This window comes from Populus nigra, chromosome 2 (assembly GCF_951802175.1).
Source record: "Populus nigra chromosome 2, ddPopNigr1.1, whole genome shotgun sequence".
NCBI lineage: Eukaryota > Viridiplantae > Streptophyta > Magnoliopsida > Malpighiales > Salicaceae > Populus > Populus nigra.
Window position 1 is genome coordinate 44,463,545 of NC_084853.1, and position 12,306 is coordinate 44,475,850.

The 12,306-nt window shown below is 32.9% G+C and overlaps 2 protein-coding genes across 2 annotated transcripts; one reads left to right on the forward strand and one right to left on the reverse strand.

Annotated features, from left to right (window-relative positions):
- The first annotated feature begins 57 nt into the window (after positions 1-57).
- LOC133681709 (uncharacterized) lies at positions 58-2,850 on the forward strand. Its single transcript, XM_062104816.1, has 5 exons — positions 58-346; positions 445-509; positions 640-827; positions 2,265-2,391; positions 2,476-2,850. Exons 1-5 carry the CDS (start codon positions 190-192, stop codon positions 2,614-2,616), a joined length of 678 nt encoding a protein of 225 aa, XP_061960800.1. The 5' UTR covers positions 58-189; the 3' UTR covers positions 2,617-2,850.
- A 1,514-nt stretch (positions 2,851-4,364) lies between these two features.
- Positions 4,365-7,110, reverse strand: LOC133682778 (cytochrome P450 704C1-like). The gene is made up of 6 exons (XM_062106296.1): positions 6,633-7,110; positions 6,170-6,385; positions 5,802-6,092; positions 5,400-5,720; positions 4,927-5,127; positions 4,365-4,735 (listed from the first exon to the last, which is right to left on the reverse strand). Exons 1-6 carry the CDS (start codon positions 6,939-6,941, stop codon positions 4,547-4,549), a joined length of 1,527 nt encoding a protein of 508 aa, XP_061962280.1. The 5' UTR covers positions 6,942-7,110; the 3' UTR covers positions 4,365-4,546.
- Between the last annotated feature and the right edge of the window lie 5,196 nt (positions 7,111-12,306).

The following is a 12,306-nucleotide window of genomic DNA, read 5'->3' on the forward strand; positions in this document are numbered from 1 at the left end:
CAGTTTAAAGTTGATCGCCACGCAATAGGTCAGTTTGGAGCGCCCGCCCTGGTGAAAATTAATAAAAGAGAAGAAGAAAAAAAAGAGTCGAAAGCAAGAGAAAAAACCTGAAAGAGGAGCAGCCAGCCAGCAGCAGTAGAGTTGATTAGGGTTAGGGATAGCAACTAAAAAGAAAAAAGAAAGAGAGAGATGGGAGGTAAAGGAAGAAGAAGAAGAGAGAAAAACTACAGAGCGGCGCATGGAGGATCCCATTCTCTACTACCTCCCCCACCTAAATCCTCCCAAGTGGACGCTCTCCCTTCCAAACTCCGCAAACTCATCTCTTTAACCTCTCAGCTTCACGACGGTACCCCCTCTCTCTCTACACCCTCCTCCACTTCCCAATCTCTCTCTCTTTCCCCCTTTTTTATCTTCACTTACGCGTTTTTTTTTTGTTTTTTTTAGACTCTGCTAAAAATTCAATGTCCGGTCAAGAGAATACGAAACAAGAAGTCGGTGATGCTAAGAAAGTAAGTGCTTCTTTTGGTCTCTTAAGAAACTGATAAATGCCTCTCTCTGTCTCTCTCTCTCTCTCTCTCTCTCTCTCTTTGTTTCTGATTATGCATGAATGTCTTTTTTTAAAAATATATATATATATAGAAACGAGCTCATGAGGAAGGGAATGAAGCTACAATGGTGAAAGATGAAGGTGTCGAAGAAATTGTGGAGGATAGTGGAGATGAAAAGAGGAAGAAGAAGAAAAAGAAAAAGCAAGTAAATGATCTTAGGTTTGAAATGGGACTGCATAAATCAAAAACTGTTGAGAAACGCCGCGAGCGCAAGAAAAAGTAAGCATTTTGAAGCCATCCCTCTGCTTTTAGTCCTCGTGAATTCTTGACAGCTTGGAAGTGATACTTGATTTCTTGCAGCATAATTGTCTGTGTTATTAGCCAATTAAAGTAACATTAAGTTAGATTGAGTGAAAATTGTTCGCGATGAACTCCTCGTGAAAGTCCATACACCCCCTGATTTTACTAAAATTGCTTTAGAATTGGATAACATATACCACGGTGAAAGCATGTTAGAAAGTTGGCTAAAACAAAATAGAGTAGAGGGAAATCATCCATGTAACTATTCACAATTGTGTTTGGGAATAAGTCTTTGCTGAGTAGAGTGATTACATGCTGAGTTAGCTAGTTCTGTATCTAACTCATGATGAGTGGCCCTTGGACTTTCTCTCTGGGATGTTTAAAGTATGAGCAAGTATGTCCCATAGGTCTCATCTTGTTATCTTATTTTTATGGGGAAAACCTTTTACTCGGGAAACTAATGTGATTTTTGTAATAGATGCCAGTGAGTAATGGTAGTGCCCAGTGACAAGGCGTGTAGGTGCTTGCATAAGCGCTACAAGCAAGGCCACAACACCTCTATTAGCCTTAGGCAATGAATTTTAATGAAGTGCTGCCTAGGCGAGCACCTAGTGCCTCGTGCATTTTACAGGCTTGGCACCTTTCGCCTTTGACAACACCGTTACTACTTTAAATTATCTTATTTTAAGGGTGAAAAATACAACTTTATATGACTATTTTATGATATTTTATATTTTCTAATGATCTAATCTTAATTGCGAAGATATATATTTTAGATTTATATATTATAATATAATATTATACATATATATTTTTTTAATTTATAGCATATCGCCTTGGTTCATTCGGCGAGAGCCTAGGCGTGCACCTAACACCTTGGGCATTTTACAAGCTTGGCGTCTTTTAGTGCCTTTTGCCATTGACAACACTGGTAGTGCCTGTGACTAACCTAATTTTGCAATGAAAGCTACTTAATGACAGCTATTCCTGTCTGCATTTTATTTTGTGAAATGTGAACTGTTTATTTCAAGTGCAATATTCCTACTTGAAATTTTGTGGTCAGGTTGTCGACACAGTATCCAAAAATTTTGGATCATCAGTAGGAATTTTGTTGGGGGGCATGTGGTGCTTACAATTGCTTTGGGCAGAATCATAAGGCTACAGGTTAATGCATTAGACTTGCCAAGAATGTAGTGGAGGATACCACCTCTGTTATGGCCCCTGGAGGTTTTTTCTCTAGTTTGAACAAGATGGTACAAATATTCATGTAGTGGGCTTAGTGTAGTTGTTCTGTTCAGTTTAATTTCTAATTTGCCTGAATGTGAATTCAAATTTTAGTATCTAATCCCCACTCACATGCTTGTTCAAGCATATGGTTGTTGAACATCTACATGATCACATTTTTAATACATGTAGGTATTTGGAAGCAAAGAAGAAGAAGAAGAACAAGAAATCCGAGGAGTGGCAGGACTTTCCTGGACGTGAGCAGATACAATTTGGAGATGTGGTCCAAGCTCCCCCAAAGTTTACTGCCCCTTCTAAGGTATAGCTTCATTGTTTCTTCATATTTATATATGAATTAGTAGATATTCTGTTGTTCAAACAAGAAGTTCTGTGAAATCTGCAGTTACTTAAGAATGTCCATGACGCATCTCGGGAAAGGCTTCGTTTACAAGCTATTGAGGCCTACAGGGGTCGCAAAGGGTGGACTTCCAGACCAGGGCTTCATCTTCCACCTCCTGTGACTACAACAATGTTATTGCAATGATACGAGCATAATGCATATCCATCTTGTTTTTATCGTCTTTTCTTGCTTGTATATTATCTAATGTATAAGAGTTCGATCATGGACGGCTCTCTGTGATTCAATTTGGTTTTCTCCTTTGAGTTAAGAAAAAAGGTTCGGCCCTTTTTTATCCCTGCTGGGCATAATAGACGATAATCATCATTAATTTGTGACTGGCAAAGCCTTTTTATTCATTTCAAATTTCGTGACTGCAAACTTTTTTGGCCTGCCTTTTCGATTAATTGATTAATAAATTACAATGTCTTTGCTGGGCAAAGTGATTCGGAGTTATGGCTTCGATGCTATAAACGAATAATTTCTGTTTGTAGATCATGCAACTTTGAAGCTTTCGTCTATCGAGAGACGAGCAAGGCTCGTCATCTTATGGAGGTCAATACACGCTGGAATTGTTGTGCCTAATAGTAAGACTAGTTATTAGAAAATATGTAAGTTTTTTAAGTGTTTTTTTATTTAAAAAATTTAATTATAAATTAAAAGGTTTTTATAAATACATTAAGTATTATTTGTGCTTATAAATATAAAAAATAAAGTGTTAATATGTTTATTTAACTTGTTTTGTTGTATATTAAATAATTTTTTTTCTAATGTAAAAGAATTCATTTTTAGATGTTATTAACACGTGTTTTTAACATCGAGTAATAAATGTAATTGTGATTTAAAAAGTTAGTGCTGATATATAATAAAATATAGTAAATATCATATATTAATAAAAATAAATTAATCAAGTTAATTTTTAATATAGTAGAAAAATAGAATAATGTTGTAATTGTTATTGTGAAATATTATTTTTTTAGTTTTTATATAATATTTTTTTAAAAAAAATATAAGAAAAAAGATTTGAAAACAATTTACTAAAAAATAAAGATAAGAATAAAAAAAATTGATATAAATAGATCAAGTGTAGAATGATAAATATTCAAAGGGTAAAAAAACAAAAAAATAATATTTTTTTCCAAAAAAATATAAAGAAAACAAATAAGAAAAACAAAAAATATTACAAAAAAATAAAGATAAAAAAATAGTGATAAATATGCTAAATAAAAAAACACCAAGTATAAAGAGAAAAATATAAAAAAAAAACTTGTTTTCTAAAAAAAAAAAATTACAATTTTACAACCACTGGAGTAAAAACAATTTGGCAAAATCTACATTTTTTTATCATTTCTACATGAAAACAACGTTTTATTTTAGTATATATATAGTTTCAATCCAAATCCACCTTTAAATCAAACCGAGGGATCTTCAGTACTAGTTTCTTGAATAAATCCTCTGATTTTGCAAGTCTTTGCTTTGCCGGGAAAACACTATTCAACCCTGGTTTCCTTAGATGGTTTGTGGTTGGGTTTTGGGATGATAATTTAACTCGAATACCAATCTAAATTGATCTAGACGAGTGGAATATATATATATATATATATATATATATATATATATATATATATATATATATATTCTTGTTAAATAAGTAATAAATAATGTATAAATATTATTAAATTCAACTTAACCCTAATTCGAGCAATATACATTTGTACTGCATATATTATATAACACACACACACACACACACACACACCCAGAGATGCAAGCGCAACATTTATAATTTTATTATTTAATATATATGTACATGCCTCAAATTTAATTTATATATAATAAACAATATAAATATACATATATAGATATCTAGAACCTAAAAGATGATAGATAGGATATTAATATTAAAGAATAAGTTTTAATATAATAAAAACCCAAACCATTGATAGCGATAACCATCCATGGGCCTTACGCCCATGTTATTGATGCAATACCATTACAGATATACAGAGCCAAGTACTGTTTCGGTGGCAGGCAAAAACACGGAGGCATCCATCAATACGAAGATTAATCTACAAAGCTAAGTACTGTTTCTGTGGAGGGCAAAAACATGGAGGCCTCCATCAACATGAAGATTAATCATCGTCCTGTAATTGACCGGTTTCTTTTCATCGGCGAGTTTAAAAGTGAAATTGGCCACCAAGACAGCCGCAAAGATCTTCATCTGCCTATAAGCAAATTCCTTCCCAAGACATATCCGTGGCCCTGCCTGTTAACCAGCAGAAAGCCTGATTTTAGTCATTTGGTCAATGGGATTGGGAGTCCATAAACTTAAGCTGAGCTAGCACAGAAAGTAGATCTTAATGATGACACGATCTTGATAATTTGCACATCGAAGGAAGAAGAAAATTTATTTGAATGTTAATCAAGTGAATTAGACCAGTCTTTATTTCAACTAACCTGGAAAGCTGTAAACTTGAAAGGGCTTTCTTGCTGAAATACGCCATCCTTGAGCCATCTTTCAGGTTTGTATTCCTCAGCATCATCGCCCCATATGAACTTCATCCTGCCCATTGCATAAGGCTGGTAAGCCACCATATCTCCCTTACTCACGTTAAAGCCATCTGGTAGAGTGTCATCAGAAAAGCAAATCTTCCCATCCTGCAAAGCAAAGAATTTTGAGATCCAGAAACAATAAAATTATAAAATTATTTAGGAAGCATTATTAACTCTATAAGAGCGTGTTCAAACATAAGCATACTGTGAGAATTAAGGTGTTTGTTGCTCAAGAATCATAGTTTCAGTCGTGAAGAATTCGTAAATAGTCATGAATTTATTTGAACATATTCGAACAGTCAATCAGTTTTCCTACTATAACTTTTTGTTTTGTGTCGTGCGGCCAGGAATTGCAGGTGTATATAATTTCTTCTTACCACAGGCACAGATGGATACAGTCTAAGAGTTTCAGAAATTGCTGCATGGAGATAATTCATCTTTTCTAGAGCTTCTTCATTAATACTGGCTGCAAATTCTGCAAAGTCTGTATTCTCTTTCACTTTAGTTGCTTCTCTTACTTCTTGTGCAATCTTATTCTGCACAGCTGGATGCTTGCACAACATGTAGATGAACCATGATAGAGCAGTTGCTGTTGTGTCTTTTCCAGCAATCACAAAATTGAGAATTATGTCCCGTAAGTATGTTGGATCATTCTCAGTCACTTGCAGGAACCTTGATAAAATGTCATCTTTCTTTAACTGCATTTTCCATGTAAGATCAAGTAAAATTCATGCCTCTGCAATCTATCAGAAATAATAGTTTCAAGGAGAGATACTCACAGAAGAAACTTCTTTTGAGTTACGCATTAGCTCAATTTTTTTATTGATTAGTTTATACACAAAATCATTAACCACTTTGACGTTTTTCTTCAATGCAGCTTCCGATCCAATATTCAAAAACCTCTTGATTTTCCAGAACACGTCAACATATCGCCAAAGGGTCAATGCACTTGCATCATCAAAAGCACTGGTAAATTTGACACCTTCTTCATTTGATCCACACATGCTGTCTAGCTCAACCCCAAATCCAACTTTGAATATCGAATCTAAGGTTGATTTCATAAACAGATCCTGCACAACCAGTTAAGCTTAGAAGGTCACGTAATTTGAAAATCAATTCATGATGTGACAGTGGATCAAAGACAAACCTGTATGTCCATTGACTGGTTAGATTTTGCAGCTTCAGACACTATATTAGCAAGTTTTGCCACATTCTTCCTGAAGATCACACTGCTGAAGTCCCTCAAGACCTTTGTGGAGAACTCATAGCTCGAAACCTTTCTTTGTTGGCGCCATTTGTGACCATCAACAGTGAAAATTCCATCACCTAGTAACCCACTTAAATTGTCGTAATTATGGTCCCCCTGCACAAAGATTGAGGAAGCTAAATCTTTACCCTTTTAGCCATTGGAATCTAATCCTGATGGAAAAGTGAACAGTCAAAAATCCCCGCTCAAATTCTCATCACCCTAACAATTTTTTTTGTGAATACTCATAATTGGTTCTTGAATTCATCAAGATAATTTTACACAATTCACATCATAAAAACAAGGACCAAGCATTTGGTTCTGATATTGACGAAATAGATCACAGTAAGAAGAAATAAATTACCTTGCCATAATTTTCAAAGTTGGTTTTGAGTATGTACTCAACATTTACAGGGTCAACAGTGTAAATCTCACTTCTGAAAGGGGCGCGCAGCCTGTAAGTCTTATATTTCCCAGCAAGATTAGTCATGTAATGATGCACCCTGTTGAAGTGGAGAAGTTGGGTAAACACCGTGCCTGCAACTGGATGGTACTTGTATTTTTTCTGCTTTTTGTTCAATTTTCGAAGGAAGAGTTGGACTATGAATATAGATAGGATTAGAACTAAAGCTGAGAATTTGAGTGGATTTGAAAGAACATCAATGGAGGCCATGTTGGAGCTGAACAGTATCTGAAACAAGGAAGATGATTGCTGATAATTTAATGGATTCGTCCCAATAAAAGCAGCATGATTAAATAGCCAAAGTCATACGTTGGGCAGGATGTAAGGAAAGTAGCGGTTAGTTATCACGACTCTTCTTTGTTTGAGCATGGCATTACTTCATCTCATTATTTTCAAAATTTAAAGATTGATAAAAATATCTTTCACGTAATTTTTTCTTCTACTTTTTTTATTCTTTTCGTCTTCTCTGGCCTCTCTTCCTTCTTTCTTGACATTGGCTAATCACACGAAAATAAAACATCACACGTCCTTTTCTTCTGGACCATCACACCCATGTTCTTGAAATTAGAATTAGACCACAAACTCTATTTGAAATTATAATCCACAAACTCTATTTGAAATTATAATCCACAAACTCTATTTGAAATTATAATCCACAAACTCTTTTTGAATTAGATGACAAATTATAATTAATCATGAGGGGTATAACCCAACTAGTCATGCCCTGAGTTGATTTTCTAGAGATTACCAGTTCAAATCCCACAAACTTCAGGGTCATTGGAGGTTTACATGGTCGTTAACTTCAAGACCCGTAAGATTAATCAAGGTGTGCACAAACTGGTCCGGACACTCGCGTTAATAAAAAAAATTATAATTCATAATTTATTAATTCTACTACTTCTTTTATCTCACTATTCATCATGCCTCTTTTCTATTTTTATATCGATTTTGTTATAATTTTTTAGGTTGGTGAGATTTAAGTTTGTGAATCTAATAGAAATTAAGTTGTTTTGGAGATTGTGTTAGAATTGATTTTTGTATGATCTAGGTTTTCCAAGAATCTAAGCTTCTAGCTTAATTTAAATTGTGTTATAGGTAATTGGAGATTTGATATTAGATTGTTTATTTTTTAGGTATTAAATCAATTATAGTTTGTAGCTTCAAAAGAGAAGAGAAACAGTATCAGAATTAGAATCTAGTTTTGGTCTACTTGTATTTGAGCTTAACATGCATGTAGATATCCGAATAAATTTTACAGCACAGTTTGAGATTTGAAGATAGTGTAGTAGTAGTTATCTTTTAAAGTGTTTTTTATTTAGATTTTTTAGCTAGTTTTATCGGTATATAAAAAACACCTCCAATCTTCCTCCTTTCTCATGAGGATTTTTTCTAGCCTTATCAATTGGTGTTGCTTGTGGGGAACGAACAAAAAGGCAATTCATTCATATTTCTCAAAAGCTCTTTTTATGGCTAACGAAACTCCAACATAGCGGTGACTATGCCAACAACACAACGGTGACTATGTCGGCTATGTCCAAGGCTACGTCAATGACATGCCAACAGCTAAGCAAGCATTAGGCCTATGGCTACGTCAACGGCTACATCCAAGACAACACCGACGATTATGCCTACGCCCACAAACAATTTTTTATGGTAGCTGTACATACGAAGGGTAACATTACCCATTTTAAGTATTTCATTTCTCTCTCTTGCTTGGTCAAGTTTTCCAAACATATATGTTTGTAAGACTTTGAGGGGCTTTAATAATGCATGAAAAAACTATACACTAATATTAATTCTTGAACCAAGTTTAATTGGGTCTATGTAATGTTTTATATAATGTACATATTTTTATAAATATCTTCTATCTTAGATATTTATCTTAAGAATGTCTATATAAACAAATCTCTCTAGATTTTAAGTTTTTAGACAACACAAGATTTAACACAAATCTAATACAACATAAATCTAATATAAAATTTAAACAATGCTTAAGAAACATTTAAACATGGAGCATATAACTCACTCTCCTCAATAACTGTACAAATATTATATTGATTTAAACATCAAAAAGTTTTTCTTACATGTGTTGGAAGTCCACCAAGTGTTTCAGATTCAATTTTATATTCCTCCCAACAATTTTTTCCAGCCTCATCAATAACCATCTTTGTTTTGGAAAGGAACTTGAATAATAATAAAAAAACCAATTGAGAGAAATAATAGCAAGAGGAGGAAGATATATAAGTTATAAGGCTAATATGGGTATTAAATCAATTATAATAATAAATTCAATTTTTCCGTTGATTGAATTTGCATGTTACTGATTTAATATTTAAATTACTGTCAACTTTTTAATATAAATTTTAATATTTAAAAAGACAAGATAAAATATGACCACACTTAAATGTAAAAAAAATTAAGATATTTTTTTACTAATGAGATCTCCATTTCGCGTTAAGGTTTAAAATCATAGATGTTTAACGGCGTTTCAACGCTGTTAACAGGAGGGTGCTGATACGACATGACATGTGTCTAGACTCCAGATTACAGGGAAAAGCTGGTTAAATAAAATGCAGTTTTCTTAACTTTCGATGTATTTAAGAAAATAGAAAAGTAACTAGACATGAAGACCCCATATTACCCTTCCCATATATATTACTCTTCGCCGTCCCACTTCTTCTCTCCTCGTTGATTTTCTCTTGCTCACCTTCTCCATTCATCGTCAGCCATAACAGTAGCAACGTTTGCGATCACCACACGTCGGAAAAGGCCACAAACTATGAACTGCGTAATCTTGGTTTGCAAGACTGTAACTTAAGGATTGTGATATGGAAGAAGAGGATTTACGATGATAATATTAATTAATTAGGGGTTGATGGTGATGGTGATGAGGCTGTGGGGTTCCACTGATGGCGATGGTGTGCAATATCTTAATATCGGTATGCCGGTCAGGTGAATGCTCACTTGCTTTATCATGTTCAAAACTCGTGTGCTGAAAATGTTAAATCAGTCAGCAAGGCCTAGCTGGAATCTTGTCGATAATCAGCGAACTTTTCTTACTCAATAATGCTTCTGAGCACTTTATCGGAGGAAAAAAACAAGAAATATAAGAGCAAGGTAAGATGTCATCGTGATTGATGGCCATTGATTTTGAAGTAACAATATTATATGTATATATGGTGGCATAGGGTTGAATTATTGATGAACAGAGGGGAGCAAAGGTTTTGTATTATTAGCCCATATTTTCTTTTACTGACGGATAAGAGAAGAAATGTAAATGATTCAAACTCGTTGCTGGCACTGAATGCGTCGTTGTAGATGAAACTATGATATATATATATATATATATATATATATATATATATATATATATATATATTGTAGTTGAAGCTGTAGAGACGAGGGAAAGACGTGTCCTTGATAAACTCTTTTGACGACAGATTGAGTTAGTGAATTAACTGGGAAAATATAGTTTCTCGATAACTCTGGATTCCTGTTATTCAAATATGAAAACTAAAAATGACACAGTTGCTTGAGTTTTTGAGAAACCATAAATCTTAGTTTTATGATATACGGTGGAGAAGAAAAAATGTTGAAGACTTAATTTTATTTATTTATTTTTATTATGAATTTGAAAATAAATAAATAAACCTAAAGGTTAAAAAAATTAGGATCGAAAATGAAGAAGATGCAGAAATAATGGTGGGAGGAAGGAGACGATGCATAAATTACAAGGGGACTTTGAACATCAAATCAATTATAATCACAATCATATAATATTTTATAGTTTCTTGGAGTTCCTGCTTTCCTAACTCAACAGTAAAAACTTAATTTTCAAAATTGACGCCTGTGGAAGCTACAAGTACGACAATAATATAAAAAACATAAAAATTTTACTGAACAAAAAGATTTGAAGATATAAACTTTAAATTTATAATTTTATTCTTTTCAATTTAAGTATACAGTAGTTGTCTTTTCATAAGATTTACAGTATCTTTAAATAAATTAGGAAAATCTATCTTTACTATAAAATAATTTAAAATTTAAAAAAATATGAAAATTAAAATAGGATTCAAAATAAAAATAATAAATCCAAAATATTTTAGAAAAATAACAAAATTAACTCAAATAATAACTTCTACGTCTAATTCCGAGAGATACAATTGTTCAATAAGTATTAAAATGACTTTTTATAAAAAAAATATATGTAAAATCACTGGAATGATTTAAGCTTGATTTAACAATTAAATTTTTTATTATTTCAATTTTAAAATGTAAATTTAGTGTAGTGTAGTCAAACTCCTCTTGAACTTAAATTTATCTTATTGATTTATAAAAATATTTATTATACTATTTATATGGTTTATTCAAATCAAATCCTAGTCTATAGATCATCACTCAATTATTCAAATTTTTTAATTTTTAAATTGTATCAATTTTTCAACTCAATCCTTATCTAATAATGTTAGATCATCACTGAATATCTTTCACAACATCATGGAAACTATGGTACTTGAAAAGGTAATGTCATTTCAATTGACAATTGTTGGCATAAGATAAAGTTTGAATCAAATACTATTACATCGTTACGCCTATTGCCATATATATCCAAGTACCTGTACGTGATGGTCAGAGGAATATTCACTTAGCTTTATCGTGTTAGAAACTCGTGCTAGAAATATTGTTAAGTACCTGTTTGATTTAATGTATTTGAAGTGTTTTTTTAAAAAAATATTGTTTTTATTTTTTATTTTAAATTAATATTTTTTTTTCAAATTATTTTAATATGTTAATATTAAAAATAAATGAAGCTGATTCAGTTAGCAAACATAGCTGTAATTGAAGTTGTCGAAAATCAACAAACTTTTCTTACTCTATTATTGCTTCTAAGCACTTTCTTGGAGGAAAGAATCATATCTATTTGCTATTTCTATACACATCAGTTGGCCAAGAAAGAAATAATACTATGTGGTCTTTCAGAAATTCTAATCTCCCCTCATCCCATGATAAAATTTAAAGATGATTTACTTGTTCATGGTTATTCGAACAAGTGTATTTAGAAAATATATATTTTTACCTGTTAATTTTTTTATTTTTTTGTTTGTTTTATTTTGATAGGCTAATATAAAAGAAAAATAAAAAAATATCAATTACACTCGCACCCACACTAATGCAACCTTTTCTGCTGGTTGATTTAATCTTCTCCTACAATTAGTTTCAGACAAAGCTGCTTCTTCTTCGTCTTCTTCTTCTTTGCAATGGAAAGGAAGAAACTCCACTACTTCACCTCGGTGAACTACAAATTTAGGATAACGAATTCGAGTTGGAATCCTTGCATGTTGATGGTTGGCAACCGCACGGTGGCATCTTATCAGAATGGTGGGCTCATCTTATCCCTTGAAGCAAGAAAGATAAGAGCAAGGTAAGCTGTCAACAAGCAATTTGTCTCAGTTGAATCCAGAAAAAAACATAACCAGCCGCCCCCACAACTTTTGTTCTTGGGTGGGTGAAATGTATGCATCTTCAGGACCCCGTCTTGCAAGCCACAGCCCCGATAGCGACTGAAGAAACAGGG